This window comes from Zosterops lateralis (assembly GCF_965231275.1).
Source record: "Zosterops lateralis genome assembly, chromosome: 4".
Taxonomy (NCBI): domain Eukaryota; kingdom Metazoa; phylum Chordata; class Aves; order Passeriformes; family Zosteropidae; genus Zosterops; species Zosterops lateralis.
Window position 1 is genome coordinate 9,063,147 of NC_139765.1, and position 19,018 is coordinate 9,082,164.

Sequence of the window (19,018 nt, forward strand, 5' to 3'; positions counted from 1 at the left end):
TTTTAAGATAGTCTCAAATTTGCACTGAGAAGTCAAGATATCCAGAGTCTTTCAGTAGTACTCTTCATATTTTTTCCCAACCACTTCATTTCCCTACTTAAAATCCGGGGTTTTTTTGTTTTTTTTTTTTTTTCTCTACCTTATAAGGGTACTATCCCTGCTCAATAAATCCACAAACCATTAAGAGTTTTGTTTATTTTTTACCTAGGTCACATAAAAAACCCAATTAAAAGATGAAGATGTACTTCTTATGTCCACTTTCTCCCTGGCTGCAAAAAGTTCACTGAATCCAGGCCTGACTGAAGCTTTCTCAAATGAGAGCCTCCCTTTAAAATATTTCTAGAGATCCTGTGAATACTTTCAGCTGGGTAGAAGAGAGAAACATGATATTTGTCCTTGGTCTGTGGGAGCAAGTTGAGCTCAGCTGCTCAATGCTGTTTTCAGCACTCAACAAGATATTTCTGTGCACAAAAACTGCCTGCCATACTGGGCTCCCCTACTCTGGAAGGGGTGGCATTGGGAACTGAGATGGGATGGGATGGGGGAAGTGCAGGATAAGTTCACTGAATCTGCTACTCACTGTCCATGCTCCCAGGAAATATCTCCCACTTTCTAATGCAGCCACATCTTGATTTATTAATTTGGACTTTCCTACCATTGTTCAGTGTTCCTTTTATGAGGATCTATACACACACTTCAGTAATAAGTGTAAACTGCCATACCAAAATGTATAGAGATGCTACCCTAGAACAAGCTGTATGTTTGGCTCTGGTCTGACTAGCCCATAGTGTCATTCCCCAACCTATCCCAGACTTGTAATTACATCAGCCATCTCTTCTTTCTCATACAGTCAGGAATAACAGCATTCCCTTCTTAGAGTCTGTCTAGCATCATTCCTACTTGTGATGCATGTCTGGTCCTGATTCTGGCACAACTATCACAAGGAGAAGACTTTAAAACTTTCTAAGAGCCACAGGGCTCACCTGATTCCAAACACTGAAAACCTGATATTCTATATTTGTGACCCATTCACAATCTAATACACTGCTTTCTTTAACAGAAAATTTCAACTATTGTGGACTTTGATACCAAAGATTGATTGCATTTCTCTGTTTGGTGATGTTGCCACAGATCTTGTACAGAACCTGTTTAAGCTCAATAACATATATTAATTGATTTGAGCTAGTTTGAAAAGGTGCCAGGCCAAACCAGCCGCCAAAGAGCACTGAGTAGACAGGACATGAAAGTCTCAAAATGTTCCAAACAGGCTGCTCTGTAGAATTTTGTCAAGTATACATATGATGCCTACCAGCCTGGGGCCACCCAGAGAACATCTGCTCCCCTAGTATCCGGCAGGGATGATAACACTATCCAACATGGCATGCCAAAAGCTCATCCTCTCTGTGAACTGATGCCAAACCAGGCTCTGTATGACATCAGTTTGTCCATCTCCAAAAAAACAGACTGTGAGCTCACAGACTCCATTTGCCTTCTGAATTATGTTGATGGGCTTAAAATGTATAGTTGCAAAGAGTGGGAGAGAAGCATTTGAAGGAAAATGTCAGGGTTTCTCTTCAGTTTGACTCTTGTTACTGTTATACCAGCAATACTGTCTGCCCAGTGCCCTGTTAAACCTGGTGTAGGCTTGCTCTAACAACAGAATTCCATCAGAGTGTTTAAAGGGTTTTTTAAAATGACGTCTTCCATATTACACAACTTCAGCTTTTAAACACCTGTACTTATGAACACAGAGCAGGTAAGATTACACTCATGGGATGCCTTCAGTACTAGTCACACAACACCAAGAAATTCACCTAAATATATATTTTACCAAAGTGATAAATTCCAAGTGAACTTCACGATCAAGGAGAACCTAGAAACCTGTTTTCACTAAGAGTTAACTTCTTCTACCAGTTTGTTCTGGGTCTTTCTCCTTACTTCCCCCTCAGGCTTTTCTTCAACTCTTCCCTCAAGCAACCACTACTTTTGTGTCTATTAAATTGCTTTCCCCAATTACTTTTTCATCCTTTGCTCTGTCTGCCACCTCATTCATTTGGTGCTTTTCCCTCCACTCTGTTGCTGGGGCTCTCTACTAGAAGAGAAGCTACAATCTAGATTTTGTTAGCACTGTAATTGTACAAGGCACTTCTGCAGCACAACTGGTGTTCCAACTATAGAATACTCAGCAAACTTGCCTTAAATTTTACCTGATTGTTCCAGAAGATCTTTTAACAGATTTACTTTTTAATTTATGAAATTTTGAAGTGAGTACTATTAATCACCATTTCAATTGCAGCACAAAAATATTAAATAATACCTAAATACTATTCACAATGCCTTAACATTAAAGATAGAAGTAGAGCCCAAATGGTTGCAAATGATTTTGAAGAAACTGAGTTTTTCAAAACTGCACACAGATTTGATAAGTTAGCAATCTTCGGGTTAGACATATGTTTAAATTTTAAGGTTTTCCATAAAGCCAAGCCTATACTCTAGGCAGAAGTACAGACATTGTGACAGGAAGTGAACTTCAATGTCAAGAGCTTCTTGGGATAAGTTACATGCTCTGAAGAGACATGTGGAAGGAACTGTAGGGTGTCTAAATTTCTCACTTAGTGAACATAAACTATAAATAGGGTTTGATGAATGAAGTATTTATGCAATAGCAGGGATCCAGTTTTGGCCATATCATAAGCCTCAGAGCAGCAGTGGGAACACAAGAACAGTACAGAGCAAGTCACGCTATTTTACCAAAAACTGAGCAGTTCTTTTCTTGATGCTACAAAGTATTTTTTCAGGCTCCTCTTGTCATCCAGGATAACATGTCACCTTTAGGCACAATGCTTTAACTGAAAATATACAGCAAAGGCTGCAAGGAAAGCCTGCTCCCATTGGAAGCATGGCTGTCCTCCAGACCAGGCTTTCCTGGGATAAGCCTCTGGTTATAAACCAAAGAGAGCAGCTCAGCTCCCAGCAGTGACCTCAGAACACACAAAGAAGAGCATTTCCTTTTGATGATGATCTGCAGTTTCTCCCTCGATTTTTTTGATCCCTCTCAGCTGCAGCATTTGCATAACAAAACCAAACCACAGCCTGAGTGAGTGTCCTTTGTGAAGTGACAGGACACAATGACTAGCACAAATCCTGTGCAAAGCCACAGGCAGGTATGTGATGACACACGTTGGCAGCCTGAGTGATTCCCAGCCAAAGATCCCACAAATTAAGAGTTACTCAACACCCTGGGAGACAGCAAAGTGCTCCATGAGGATAATGCCCATGTCCTATGAAATGACAGGTTTGCCAGCAGACAGCCCACTTGGGTGGCAGGAATTACAAGTTGTTTGCTACAGCCACCTCACAATAGCACCATTCAGCACTGCACTGGTAACACAGTGATTGGCAGATCTTTGGAACAGTACGGTGCTGCAGCTGCATATTTCCAGCATATTCCTGGTTTAAGTACAATGAGAACATTGAATTCTAATTACATCCTTGCTTTGTGTCCTTCCCTGGGCAGAATGAGCCAAATCTATTTTCACGTTTTTCCAGCAAAGTTCCACAAGGCATAAATTTGGCCATCTATCTACACTGAAAAATCAACTGCTGCTGTAACAACAAGAAAATGTCTAATATTTATCACTTCATTCATAAAGCTTCACAGACTCATTCAACACTGAAGGAGTATGATCCCTCTTCTTACAGATGTGGTAAAGATTTTTGTGGTATGATTTTGAACGAGCAACAGAACTGGAGATGGGAGTCAGGCAGTTGGATCCCCATCACACCCAAGGCACACTGCTATCCCCACAAAATGTTGCTGTTTTCTGCAGCTGGGCATTGTCAGAAAGCTGACAGTTTTCTAAAGTATCCATGGCACTACCACGAAACCAATCTGACCCCTGCATCTGCTGCCATCCAAAAATTCAGTAATACTTCATTTTCCTGGAGAGCCAGCATTGATGGAAGTCATGAGGTATCCTGTTAATTCCTTTGCCTGTAGTCTTCCCAATCAGTTATCAGGTGCAGCTACCACAGCTATCACATCTCAAGCACTGAATACTTGCACACCCAATGGGTGGTTTTGAGATGCCTGAATAGTTGGCTGCTCATTAACTAGACAGTTTTTAATCAGCATGTACCTTGCTCAGAGATGACTGTGGCTAGAAAGAGGTAAAATAGGTTCAAGAATGAGGATACGTCTTGAAAGCATCTTTTGAGCATTAGTGATACCAGACACTGACTGACATGTTTCTCTCTCCCTGCCACCACTGGACAGAACTTCAAGTTCTTCATAGAAGAACTGAAGTTTTGGATTGGATGCTGAAATGCTTTTGGATATGGCTCAGGAATATTTGACTTGCCAGCAAGTGATGATGGGAGCCACTCATACTCAAAGCTACAGAGTCTGAAGAGTGGCACAGCTGTAAGCTGCCTTTTAGCACATCTGCACTGCCTCTGAGCCAACAGAGGTTGGTGTCCTCCTTGGACACCAAACATCCTGCTGACACCAAAGCTGATGTGTGACCTTGTGCTTAGCTGAACTCTGCCTTTCTGAGCATGTGGACTAGCCCAGCAGTTTAGTCTGTTATCAGCAGGCAGCACTCACAGCTGCTCCAGAATCTCTTCTCTCACACCTAAGACACCTAGTGATTTTCAGAAAATAATAGGCATTTCCTTTGTTCAACCATCCTCATTAAAAAAGATTATGGTCTGCATTCTAATAATCATTTTGTGGATTATGGTCTCAATTGTCTATTCTGTTAAGGTTTTCATGTTTTATGTTACCATACCTCCATCTTCATTTATCCAGTAGAGAAACAGATTCATTGTTCCAACTTCAGTTATTTGGTGATCTTCTCCGTAGAGCCACAAAACCTGCTGGCAGCCAAACTCCAGGGCTTCTTGCTGGGCATAAATAGCAGAACCATAATTCCTTCAGGAAAAAAACCCAAAGTGTTATGAGTACCTGGTTGGGCATCTTCTCAATTTAAACAAGATTTTGTGCACATTTACCTCATGAGCAAGTGTTCTGCAACAGTCACTGCTTGTCCCTGAGACATTTTCATTGGAAGCATTCCACTAGTATTTTACTAGTTCATTTGTACCTACAACCCAAAAATTTTGAAGGGCTGAATTCCACCAACAACTCAAATATTTCCCTCCAAATTGTCTTACACATACCTCTTGTTCCATATTCTGGACATTCTAATTATTGCAACTGAAAACCTTCAGAAAGCATTTATCTTTATTTAGCAGTTGGCATCATGGAGAGAGAGCAACAATTCCCCTCCAGCTTTTGGGGTTTTTGGTGCTTTTCTTGGAGTTTTTCGTTTGTTTTTTATTTAATTTCATCTACCTCATGTCAGATGGGTAATATACATTAGATTAAACTCTTGGAGCACTAATATCACCAGAAGTGAGGTTTTGGGTTTTTTTAATAAAAGATATTCACAGAACCAGCATCTTCAGAAAATTCAACTGGGTCTCCATGAATTCCATTTCCTTTAGGAGAAAATGTTTTTCTAAAATGCTGCCTTACAGATTGAACCTGAGTGAATAATGCCTGCTGCTCTGAGGGAGGAAAAACCTTTTTTGCTTCTGAGGTTCAACAATGTTCAAGACGCTAAGTCAGCAGCTCCAAAATGCTGACCACACTGAAGTCAAATTCTCACCTCTGGGCACAAATCAAGTCAGTAATGACTCCAGACTACTCTTTTTTCACAGCTGATGTATGAAGGATCCACAGGAAACAAAATATTGCTGGACCTAAGCAAAATCTCGTAAACAAAGGTTCAGAACATCAGTTTGAATGAAGGAAAGTTATTTTCCTGCTCTCTGATTATTCTACCACCTCAGCTGAGCAGCACTTGACAGCTACTGACTTCCTGCCTAGCAAAGAAACTCCTGGCTAGAACAATCCAAGGAAGGAGGCCAGCAGCCAGAGTTGCTCTCTGCTCTGTTGGTGGCAGGCTGCTATACTGATGATGCAGCACAAAGTGGTAACTTCAGTGTCAACTGCTGCAAGGGCAAGAGCCAAAGTATTACATGGACATCTTCCAGGTGCAGTTCCTCAGCTTGAGATGCTGCAAAAAAATCAATTGGCTGTAATATTCAAACAAAAATATGCAACTGAGTTGCATAAATAATATTTGCAGAGTAAAATTTCAAAGTCTTTGTTGTAGTACATTGCTTGCTTAACTACTGCATTTAATGTCTCTATTTCTGCTGGATTAGATACTTCACTAAAAACCAAATCTGCTTTGTGAGCTGTGTAGAAAATGCAGGATGTTTTCTTACCCTCCCAGTTTGCAGTCTCCTGTTCCCCCCTTCCACGCTCTTACGTATTTTGGATCTGCCCATAAGGATATTGGATTAAAGCTTCCACTTGAAAAGTAAGGGCCCACAGGGCTCAGGATGACATACAGCAGGGCTTTAGTCGGCTTCTTCACTCCAAGAGAAGGCTGAAAATAAAGAATGTAAACAAATCAAAAGTTACTGGTATCCTTCAAACATCAGGTGCTGCACCATCAGCTTGTGAAACACAGCTTTCAGTGGAACTGCAGCATGAGAGTTCTTTCACCAGGACAGTGCAAAGTGCTGCAATGAATAAAAAAATAGTTATATAACTTTTCCCCTATCCAAGCAACATAACAACCCTAGTTTTATATACTATCACCATTCACTTGCAGCCATTCCATTTATCTATATGTTATTCCAGGGCTCTCAAACAGTTTCAAATTTTTGAGAATTCAAAGATTAGCTTAACAAAGTGCTATATAATTATATATTAAATATTATATATCTATATAAAATATATAAATTATATATATTACGAATTAATCATACCAGAAGCCCACAAAGCCTTCTAGGGGAAGGAGTGGCAAGACCACAACAGTGGAGCAACCACTGTCAGCTGGATTAGTGAGAAGAACTGTCCAGTGCCACTTAGAACTGGCATTGTTAGACTTGAGTGCTGGCTCTCTGAATGCCTGTGTGACAGCTAAAATTATTTGCATGCTAAAAAATAGTTCACACAACAGCACAGGAAATAACCAAGAATTTAACTGTTTTTTCTCCCCTTCCTCTCTGAGAGATGGCTTCTCATACTCCAAGTCATCACCATCAATACTTTAAAGTGGAGGTGAGAAGTCTGGTGTTGGCCAAAGTTCTCCAGGAGCTGAAAGGGTTCCTTTGATTTCTATCTTACTTATTTCTATCTTACTGCTTCAAGAAGACTTCTAACAGGATTAACTGAGATCTTGGTATTTTTGCTGACATGATCATTCAAAAGATTATGCTCCCTGGGTTTCTAACTGGAGTGATTCATAAAAGCCTAGTAGGACATGCAACCTGCAAACACCATGTGATAGTGGAAAGGCCACAAGTTTTGGCTATCCTGAAACAAAGCTCAGAGCAAAATAATTTCAAAAACAAAAATGGGGGTAAACACCCCAATTTTAATATCAGTACCTTATAGTCACTGAGTGGACATTCTTTAATCTGAAAAGCTGCAACTAATTTAAAAGTATTAAATTAATGGAATCCTAGAACCTATGTGAAAAGTAAAATGCTCACGTATGGTAACTAATAGATATAGATATTGCAGAAGTTTAGTTTACCTAGCTTTACATTCTTTAGCTTCCTTGTTCTATGCTCTACCATTATACATTCCTCTCTCGCTACGGCTGAAAAAAAGAACCCTGAAGGATATAATAAAATAAACTCTCTGTTTCTAATTCCCTTTATCAATACTATAGAACTGAATCACAGATGAAACTCAGAGAGGACACATTAATACCTATTTGCTAAGGAGACTCTTAGAAGGTCAGTTTCAAGAATAAATTGACAGAGGAACTAGTCCTTAATTCTGTTGAAAGTGTCTCTTCTGAGACATCTTAATTTACAGGGTAAAATCTTCCGAAAGCTCACTAAGATCAGGTATGACGTGAAATTACAAAACGTACACAGCAATTTGCATTCCATCATGTTCTCTCCGAATTACCAGGATTTATTTAACATTACCATGTCACATATAAGTGTCCTTCTAGCACAACCCCAATTAGCAAGTACTGTTCCATTCCCACTGCCAGCAGTTTGCTTGCCGTGCTCTGAGCCAGTGTGGCCACTAAGTGGCAATGTGGTCAACGCTAAATTCGTGCTGCAACACTACAGCCAAAAACCATGAAACCAATCCGCCCCCAAAATTAATCCTGTCACCCACTGACTGCTGGATGTTTCCCTTTATGGATGACGACTTTGCCTCGTACCTGAGTAAGCAAAAGAGAGGGGAAAAAACCAAAGTATTGCACACCTCAGTTCCAATGAGGGTAGGACGGATGTACAGGCTGGCAGAGGTTGAGTATGGGACCCACTCCTGTTCCACCTCCACAAGCTTACGGATGCACTCCAACAGCTCATTCTGGTCAAAAGCCTGGGAAGGAAAAGAAAGGAAGAAAAGGAAACGGAGAAATAAAGCCAGAACACTTTGTGGTCTTTACAGATCCACACGCTACAAGGAACACTTCCTCAGGATATGCAGCAGTGACACGCTGTAGAGGTTCACATCTTCCTCGAGTTCATTCCTCAGAGAATTTAATATCCTGTGGTCTTAGCTACTGTGCCTTTTTGTGCAGTACCCCAAATGACCTCCTTTGCTCCAAAGTATCCTCCTGAGATGGTAAAAAGGAGCCACTGACCCCTCTTGCCTCCAAAGCATGTGGAGAACTCCCTGAGCAGCCAACTCAGCCGGGCATGCTGCAAGCTACAGCAACACCTCTTCTACAGAAGGCTCTGGTTTACAACTCCAAGGGGCCAGTAAGTCTCCCAAAGTTCCCAAGTTCTTACAGCAATTAAGCTAATAAGCCTGGGAGGAAGTTCACTGGCCAAGATATAACTGCTAAAAGCAGTGTTAAGTTGCTGGCATGATCAAAACCAAAAGCACTCAAGAGGCTGAACAACTTAACTGAAGTGCAAAGAAGAAAAGGGAGAACATTAGCACCAGAGCAAATCAGAGAGCTGTCTGCAGGTATTTGCATGCAGACAGCACCTATCCCTCAGAAACACTCTGTACATCTGAAGCAGCAGGGAGACAACAATGAAAGCAAAACACTCACTGTTCTGATTTCAAAAAAAGCACTTCAAACAGTTTCCTTCAGTGAGTAAGATCTGTTACTGAAGCTTTACTGAGCTATCAAGGACTTAAGAGTGTTTGGTAAACGCTGCTACTGAAAAGCTTTAGAGATTTGTACTCTGTCCTGGGTTGCAGTGTAGGATGTACACAAAGTATTTATTCTATCACCATCTTCATGAACTGTTCAAACCAGGTGGGCTAGTGTTTTCCCAAGCCCCCTGCCTCTTCTGCTAATGGCCTTTGGGGTGTCTTCTGCTAATGGCCTTTGGGGTGTCTTCTACTAATGACCTTTGGGGTGTCTTCTGATAATGGCCCATTAACGCCTGGGCCCATGAGTCACAGGTAACTCCCTCCGGGGGTTATCTCTGTTTAATGGGCCATCAAGGACCCACTTCACATTCCTCATCCCATTGTGAGATGCTCTGCCCAGGGGGAGGAGCCAAGCATTCTCACCTGGATATAAGCTGGTATGTGGGACAGTGCAGGTAGCACTTACCCACTGGATTCCCAGCGGACCAGAGCTCCCAGACCTTTCTACAGGATCACTGCTTCAGGAAGAGCACCTCACCTGGACTGCTTCTACCATCCTGCTCAGGTTGTATTCTGACTCTGTCAGTGATCCTTTGTGTTATTGCATTTATTTTATTTTATTTTTACCTTTTTACCTTTCTTCTTATTAAATTATACCTCTGACTTGGAGCCTCTGATTCGTTTTGCTTTCAAACCACAACATACTCTAACAATGAAAACATGCTCTGACTGAAGGAGCAGGAGATGCCCTGGGTACGTACTGGCAGAGTTGTTCTCCGGGCTGATCGTGCCATCCTGTCCATGTTCAGGGTTGGCCGGAACAGGCGGATTTTGCCATCCACTCCTCGGTAAGCCTTCATCCCTTCGAACAACTACCGAGCCAGAAAAGGAGGGAAATGAAATCAAGTAATAATGGAGATGTGTTACCTCGTGATGATCTGTGCAGATTTTGGAAATAAAACCTTCACCTTCATGCTCACAGTACTCGAACACAAAAGTGCTAACTAGTGAATTATGGCAAAACACTCCAGTGAGATAGGTTTATCTGAAGTATAGGCAGGTAATCTTTGTAATATAAACTCCATAATTCCTCATGATAACCTCTTTTTTTTTCATAATTTGGTTACAGCAATTAAAATTTGTAGCATGTGTTTGACTTAACAATTCCCTCACATCCTGACTAATACCTGAGTCAAAACAGCATTTTCACTTAAAGGGATCTATAGAATTTTATTATATATATGCTAATTATTTTTAAGAGCTCTGTCCAAAACACGCCTTTGTTAAGAATAAGGTAATTGAGAGAATTCTTGCCAAGTTCCTGCTGTAGCTGTAGCAGGAACTGGTCATTTATTTCCCCCTTTTACCCCTATGCTATGGAATGGGATTTAGCCTGCATGAGAGAGATGCAGCCTTACACTAGAGATAAAATGCATGAAAATATTTTCTCTATATACTTTACAGGAAATTTAAGCATAGTTATCCCATCAAACTGCAGGATCCAGACAACTGGGGTTGACAATCAGAAACCTTTACCCTATCTATGTCCTCCCCGCAAAATCATCTCCTAATCACATCAAGAAACATGCCCACCAAATAACCAGTTATTTTCAGTTACAGATTGGTAATTTCTGGTTATACTTATGGACAGAAAACACATGTATTATATAAACTCACACTTATATATATATATATATATATACACAAGTCTTATGTAGATTAAAGGCTTACTTATCTTTATAGACAACAGTTCAGATTCTTAGAATTTTATCTTTCAAAGCATTTCTTTGTACATTAAATTTCAGTGTAATTTCTATGAAGTGAACTGCATCACTGCTGCCAGTCTCCTCAGGCTTCTCTTCCTCTACCTGTTCTACAAAAAGTGGCTGTGACTGCATCCTACGTGGCTGTAAGTCTAGATATGCAGCTTTTTTATTTGGAAAAAGCAATCCTGTATTTGTGCGCAAGTAATTTTAACACACTATTTCAAGTTTCACTGTTATCAAATTCTACGTGATATTTTTCCATAAGGATCAGTGAAATGCAATCTTTAGAAAGTTTGTGTGCAGTTCCATGGCAGAGCTAGGTCCTTCCACATGACAAATTTTAATTGGGTTGTAACTGGATTGCAGAATCCTGGCCATTTTCCTCAGGCTGCGTGCCAATTATGTAGCAGAACCAGAATTAGAACCCAGAACTTTTTGCCTTCAAAACTTATCTTAGTCCTATGGCAATGCCAACCTTACTAAAAGCTTAGCACAATTTTGAAAAAGTTGTTCCTAGGATAGACACTGTAGCCACAAGAAAAAAAATGTCTTTAATAAAGGATCATCTGGCTGATACTTTGATGTGATTTTTACTGGGCCAGTTACTATCTGACAGCATATTGTTGAAGCATTAGTTTCATATCACAGAATACATTCTTCCCCCCACCCTTCTCCCAAACACATTCACAGAACTTTTAATGAGAGGAAAAAGGGAGGAATGTCACTACTAAGATTTGATCAATGGTTTGACAGAAGTAAGAATCACATCATTACTGAAACACAAACCTTTCTCAAGATGTTAAAATCTTTTTCTCCAAAAAGAAATACTTTTAATCTTCCAGAGCTCAGTAAAACCTTTCACCCATTAAAAAGGAAGACAGTGATGTGTTCCAGAAATGTTCAGCTTTAATGAAAGCAACTGTTGTGGTTGCTGGATGGTTGGTTGCTACAGTGGTGTGAAAACAGCATCATCTGACATCTGTACATCACAGGAGTTGGATCTGGAGTTCAGCAGATCCAGATTACCACCACACTGCATCATGAAGGGCAAGGAGAAAGGGGAGGGAATGCCAAATTCATCACTTTTATTATACCCACTGTGTATTCATTGAGCCACAGCAATGACACCAGATTCTCCTCTGTCTGTCCTCTTGGCTAGAGGAAACGTGATGCAATAAGGGTAAAAGAATAAAAAAAATGGAAAAAAAAATAAGAGCATATTCATATTAGCAATGATTTCAGACCAGGCCAGAGGTTAAGCATTAAAGCAATATGCTACTAAGAGTGAAATACAGATTTGGGACTCCAGCGTGGTTTCTTACTTCTCAGGCAGATCAAGAGCTGCAGCCTCAGTTGCAGGGGCCTGTTGTAATTTACACAGGACCTCTGGAGGCTTGGTGACTAGATGAGGAAAAAATCAGTCAAAATAAAAATGGTGAAGGCAGGGGCTCAGGGACAACAAGCAGGGAAAGCTTCCCTTATACCAGTGGTTAAAATACAAAAAAAAAAAAAAAAAAAAAAAATTAAGAAGGAAAAAAGGAAAAATATAAGAAAAAATAAACGCAGCACAAGCAACTCTACACACTTCAGTGGAGACACTCCCACCTACCCAGAAGTGGGCTTTCATTTGAGGGTCTGTGCCCTGCTGGGATACCCACACAGATGTGGGTACAGCCAAAGCTGCTCTAAAGGCACAAAAGGCAGCTTTAGGCAGTAATCAGCTAAGCATGGAAACTTTAACCACGCTGGTTTCCGACTTAACATTCACTTCTCCAAGTTCCTTGCTGTATGTTCTCTCCTCAAACACACTTGTACACACTGAGTGCATCAGACCTAGTTCTGAGCTCCAGGGACTTGTTCAGAGTTTCAAACAAGCACCTGTCTAGTCTGTCCTGCAATCCAAGCTACCAGCCTTTAAACCAGCTTCAAGTAACTTTTACAAAGTGCATGTTGAGCCCCAAATTAAAGCTACTCTGAGAATCTCATGGTCTTACTGAGTCATGCACTGCCACATCAGAGACTGTAACTGGAATAACCGACTGTCAGTGAACAAGAATGGTTTTTCAAATAAATTTATCACCACACAAGAAAGAGCTCACCTTCCCTAGGCTAGGACTTTAAGTGTGCTGGAATTCCCCAGGCCACAGTTGCTTCTGTGTTACACATAACCCTGTTGTAAATAATGCAATTATTCTGGAAGAACACCAGTTAACAAAACAAGATGTAACTCAATACTAATGAACTTAAGGCAGTAATAGTCCTTGTATTACAAAGCTGTGGTTTCCAGAGCTAATAAAACAAAACGGTGGTTTCCAAATCAATTTACTACTCACTTCTACAGCATAATGCAGGGCTGAGGAGGCTGGATGCAATGAGAGGTTCTCTAGTGGCTTAATATAGGGTTTCTCCCATCCTGAAGCCAAGGACCATTCAATTGTCAGCATATTATCAGTGAACACAGTTCCAAACACCAAACCAGTGGGGTCTGGTTTTTCCTTGAACGTCGTAGCTGGGGTGATAATCAAGTCGGAAGCCTGGAGGAACACGGAAACAAAAATGAAGTGTATCAAAATAATGAAGTCAGACTGATTTAAAATTATTCTGCATCAGTGAACAAGGACAAGCCTTAATATTTTCTCTGTAGGGATATTTAACAACACAATGGTTAAAGGCAACTAACCTCTAAGTAGCTGGAAAAATACTCATAAAGTGCACACAAGCATATACACGGTGCTGTTATACAAGGAGTAGCATATTTTGAAATTCTGTAAGAATTAAGTTAAAGAAGCAGTACAAGGTACAAACCCAGAAATTTAGCACATGAAATCTCTTGAACACTTAGGTTAACATCCCTGTACAAGTTCAATAAACACTCAATTACTGTACCTCAGAATATAAGCTGATCATCAGAAATTAATCACCACCACAACTAAGCAGATGTTACACTAATTTTCCTTTAATACCTAAAATCAGTGTGAGAGATCAGAGGCAGCAGTCAGCAAGTTACTTATGCCACAATAACTTGCTCATTCACGAAGTTATTATCCTAGAATGATCCCATTAGCAAAGAAGGCTAAATGCTTCCCTGCATGAGGAACTCATGCAGAGTAGAGTAGAGACTCTCTTCTAAGCCACAACTGGCTGTAGACACGTGCCACAGGGTTTTGTACCTGTTTTGGCTCAGATAGAGTTAATTTTCTTTATGGTAGCTCCTGTGGTGTGAATCATCCTAAAGAACTGCAGGGAAATAAGGAATATTATTTCAGATCTCTGGCATGTCACTCCTCTTTAATTCACAGGTAGGGGCTGAACAACTAGAGAGGGCTAGAAAGTAGGCAGAGCTTTGGTTCACCCTTTCCCTTCTCTTCTTACACCATCTGAGCACGTAAACTGTGCTGCTCAGAGGGAGAATTCAAAGAATTGTATTCAAAGCTCTATTTTCCTTCCTAATATAACTCAGAAAGCACTGTCCCTTATTACAGACCCCCAAGTGAAATCCTGCTCCTCTGTGTTGGGTGCATATGGAATAGACTGGAACAGGGGAAGTCCAGAATGCTGACCAAATTATTTGCAAATGCTCTAAAAAAGGTGCTTCTGCAAGAGATATTGGTGTCTTGGACTTCTCATCCGCCACACACATTTTGCAAAATGAGACAAAATCAGTCCCAAGCTCTTGAAAAAAGAATACATGTACCCGTTTCTGTAAACAAAATAATTTTCAAGATGTCTTTAATGGACAAAGACCTGTTTCTCATTGATTAGTTGTTTTGGTTTAGGTCTGGTTGGGTTGGTTTTTTTTGGTTTTTTTTTTGTTTTTTTTTTTTTTTTGTTTTTTTTTTTTTTTTTTGTTTGTTTTTTTTTTTGCTTAATGGCTTAGATGTGAAATTAACTCAGAGCAGGAGCACATGAATAGCTAAAAGCTTGTTTCAACTATCTCCAATTATAAGGTTTGTCTAGATATTATAGTGCATTAGTCTGGTTGAATTAATACATAATCTGATGAAACAACAATTACTCTCCTAAACTCTTCCCTTTATTCTTCTGACAGTGAATGCTCCAAAGGGAGAAGAAACGCCTAATGATGTCCTGAAACTAATTTTACCTGGTAAGCTCTTATCACTCTTTAAGGAAAAAAAAAAAAAAAGATAACACAGAAGACGTGGATCATATTAAAAGCCACAAAGGAGTGTTTGCAATTATCCACAGTGCAAGACTCAGCTCAAGAAAACAATTACACGGGAGCAGGGATGTCATTGGGGCTTAAGTGAGTATGTAGAACACAACGATATCTCTGGGTTTATCTCTGCAAAGAATCACACCTTCTAAAGAACTCCCTCTTTCAGTGGTATCAAATGCTTTCCCTGGACTCCAGGCTTCTGCATCTCAGGTCACTTTCATTAGGGCAATTATTTTTACAATAAACTGGCTGGGGACTGTAATTATCATATGAAGCCTGTTCTCCTAGAAGTCCCATCTGTGTGCTGATTACTGCTTTTAAGACTCCAGTTTGCTCAGTGGTGGCAGCACAACTACTTGAAAGGCATCACTTCAAAACGGTTTGTTAAATTTGCCGGGGTTGACAAATAGCTTTTCTTTAAGGATGGGAAAGAACTTTAACCTGGCTCTTCTCATAAACCCACATGCAGGTGTAAAGGGAGCAACAAGCTGCAGCCACAAGTGAAGAAACACACTGCACTTCAGTTTGAGTCCCTTGAAGGCAGAAAGCCTAGAGACGTAGGAAAAGATTACCTTTTTCCAGAAAAGAAGCAGACAATTCCCAGATCACAGAGCTTCCTGGAACTGCACTATCTGACCAGAGATGCCATTTGCTCTTTCTCACCTCCTTCAGAATTTGGGGAAACCAGTTTTCATTCAGACATTGTGCCAACACCTGAGTCAACAGTGTCAGGTCCAGCACTTGACCCATAACAATTACTTCAAACAACAGTAGGAACACCCTTGGTAAGACCTTCGAGACAGGCTGAACTGCACAAACCAGTAGGGCAACAATGATTCAACAGGCAAAAAGGCATTTTTTCTCATTCTTTCAATCCTGTTAAGCTCTCTGGAGATCCACTTTTTTGGCCATTGCTTTCTTAAGATCCTTTCTTAGGACTCTTTTCCGTTATCCATTGTGTCTTTTTCTCCATTTTTTTACCAAGCAGTGCAAATTAACAGGATGCAACAGCACCCAAATCTTTCAGAATCAAAGTGCTTTTTATGTCAAGACATAAAGTGCTGCAATGCATTTCGTTTTCTTTTTCCGTGGAGGATAACATGTTGGTTGGGAGGAGGTTTTGGAGGATCATCCTTGGAGTACTCTCTGTCACAGTGTGGTCTGCATGGAATATTACCTCAACCTCTTCTGGGTCCCTGAGAAGCAGGACACCCTGCACAACATCTCACCTGGCTCCTAAACCCTTGGGCTTCACTTGTTCAAGCAGCACCAGGAGGGAAATCAAACACTCAGAAGAACCCACAAAAGGGGAGCAGAGTAAGGCCAGGTGACAAATGCCAGGGTACTGATTTTCTATAAGTGCCTATTCTGTTAGTATCACTCACTGAAATATTATCGCAGTGCTACCCTGCTACCACCTACGAGCTTTATAAACAGCAATTTTACTTTCCTCCTTTGCCAACATTCCCCAAACCCTTAAAGCAGCACGTTAAGGATGCATTAGGGATTGGGATTAGCACCCATCCAGATCTCCACTGTTTGTACTGCCAACACAAAGGGGAACTTTCAGCTAGGCTTGTGTTTTATTTGTTTTGTTTATCCAACATGCTCTAAGGCACCTCCTGTCGGTTGCCTAATAAAACCATTAAACTGGAAGGAAAACTGGTAAATGTCGAACAAAAAGAATAAGGGAGATTAAACAAAGAAGTGGATGTGGCACATGGTTTACTGAGTGCAGCTATTTGGCACCTGTTGCCTAAAGTAAAATGACATAGTCCTAAGCCTGCAAAATCTGCATGTCACAGCAGAAAGGAACATCCCAGAGGTACCTGCTGACATCCCATCCCAGGATAAGCTGGCAAGGAACAGGAAGTATGAGATTGCCCTGCCTATCATAGGCAAAAGGAAGTGGTAGAGAAACCAGCCGGGTACTGTTGATTTCCAGGGCTTACACGGCAATATTACACCTAGGAAGGGCCACTGGCCCAAAGAGACATTGTTTGAGAAGCCCCTCATCTGAAAAGTGCCTGTTAATTCCAATGCAGTTTCTTCCAGGGCAAAGCTTTACCCTGCCCAAGTAAAGAAGATATACTGTGACCTCTTGAAAATAAAATTCATCAACGGATCTTCTCAATTATCAGCTGGGTCAAATTAAAGGTGACATGCTGGTCCATTTATTCCAATCAATGCTGTGACAAGACATCCTGGTGCCTCTGGCCAAGCTGTCAGTTTAATGCTTGTTCTACCCCATCCTTCCAAAAGCTTTAAGTGGATTCAGAGCTGACAGCAGCCCCTGGCCAGAGCTGTTACTCTCATTGTTGCATTCCTTACCCTAGAGAGATGTCTCAGGTACATGCAGATGGCAAGTCCATATTTTGTCCAATGCTTTTCTAGCAAGTTTTATCAATGCCTTCCCAAATGATCCTTGGCTGCAGTTATTTTCACTGCACTGAAAATCCTAGACCATACGCAGTAGGTTGGGCAGCTGTAACAGGTCTAACTCATTTGATATACCCAAACTTTTCTAAACTAGGCCAGGCCTTCCTATCACTTCACTAAGTAAAAACAAATCTGGCAGCCCCAGCTGTAAAACAGCTCACAGGTTACCTAACACCACCAGCAAGTTTCAGCAAAGATCCTCCAAACATTAATATGCACTCAAGTGAGACTGACTGCAATCTCCTCTGATGAAAAAAAGTAACCTCCCTGACTTCCAGTCTAGGTGACTGCAATAGTTTTTTCAACCCATAACAGTGATTAATTCAAGATCACAACCAACTGCAATTATTTTTTATCTTATGCTGAATTTGTAAGCCTATCTTGGAAAGATCAGGGACAATATCATGCAATAACAAACACGGAAGCACAGGCAAGATCAAGTAACTTGTTTTGCCCTTGCACTTGTGAACAGCAATGGGACAAATTCTGAGACAGAAAAAACCAAAGGTATTACTATGATGATAGATATAAATGATAAAGACACAAAAAGCAAAAGGAATTACTATAATGGGGAAAAGTAACAAAGCACAGGTGAGGAGAGTTGGAGAGAATGAGTTTGGGTCTATACAGAATGGTATTGAAGGAGGCTCCAAGGATAAGAGCTTCCTGTCTTTCAGTCCTTATGGCTGTGGCACCCTCATCTTTTCCAGCTGTCAGCTGTCCAGACACTCTTCCCCACACCTGGGGCATTACCTGGGGTTGTTTTGAGTTGTAGCTGAGAGCTTGACAGGACAGGGGTGGGAACCAAGCTGGTGCAGGTCTTCGTGTCACCTGGTATTGGGAATGCTCATGGGACACGGAATGGATCTTGGTTTTCAACATGCTTAGGATACCACGGCTCAGCAGATGATAGGACCAAAACTCATGAGCTAAGGCAGTTTAATATTTGAGTGATATGGTTTAGGGGTTACAGTGAGAGGGTTGGATTGACAGTTGGATGTGATGATCTTGAAGTCTCTTCCAATCTTGACCACGAATTTCATGAATAAGGAAAACAAAACAAAACCAAAGAAGTGATGCCAAAGACCACAATGGCTCCCTACCAGCCACCTGATGCCTCACCAGTGCAGGAGGAGCAGGAGCTTGGCAGTTGTGTTGCTGAGCAGATGTTAGGAGTGGGCTATCCCCAGCAGGGACAGCTGTCCTGGATGTATCCCATTCCCAGCATCCTGTGTCCCCCAGCCTGTTCACTGGTGCGGAAAAGGCCTTAGCATTGTGCACTCGCTGCTCAGCTGTGGTTCAAACAGTGGCATGTCAGCCACACTGTTTCGGTCACAAATTCAAAACAGGGCACCATGCAAAGTTAACTTGATCCCATCCCAAACCAATCCATGTGCTCTGCGCACTGCTGCTCTCATGAGACATCAGGCACAGCACCAGCCCAGGCAGGCCTGGTCACCTTCTGTCCCATAACCT

The 19,018-nt window shown here is 41.1% G+C and overlaps 1 protein-coding gene across 2 annotated transcripts in view; it reads right to left on the minus strand.

Annotated features, from left to right (window-relative positions):
- BCAT1 (branched chain amino acid transaminase 1) overlaps window positions 1–19,018 on the minus strand; it is a 60,663-nt gene that overhangs the window by 15,437 nt on the left and 26,208 nt on the right. For both annotated transcript variants that reach the window (XM_083859045.1, XM_083859044.1), the window contains exons 3-7: window positions 13,260–13,460; window positions 9,922–10,032; window positions 8,312–8,431; window positions 6,298–6,461; window positions 4,791–4,933 (exon numbers count right to left, since the gene is read on the minus strand). In XM_083859045.1, coding sequence (XP_083715171.1) covers window positions 4,791–4,933; window positions 6,298–6,461; window positions 8,312–8,431; window positions 9,922–10,032; window positions 13,260–13,460 — 739 coding nt within the window. The remainder of the gene's footprint in view (window positions 1–4,790; window positions 4,934–6,297; window positions 6,462–8,311; window positions 8,432–9,921; window positions 10,033–13,259; window positions 13,461–19,018) is intronic.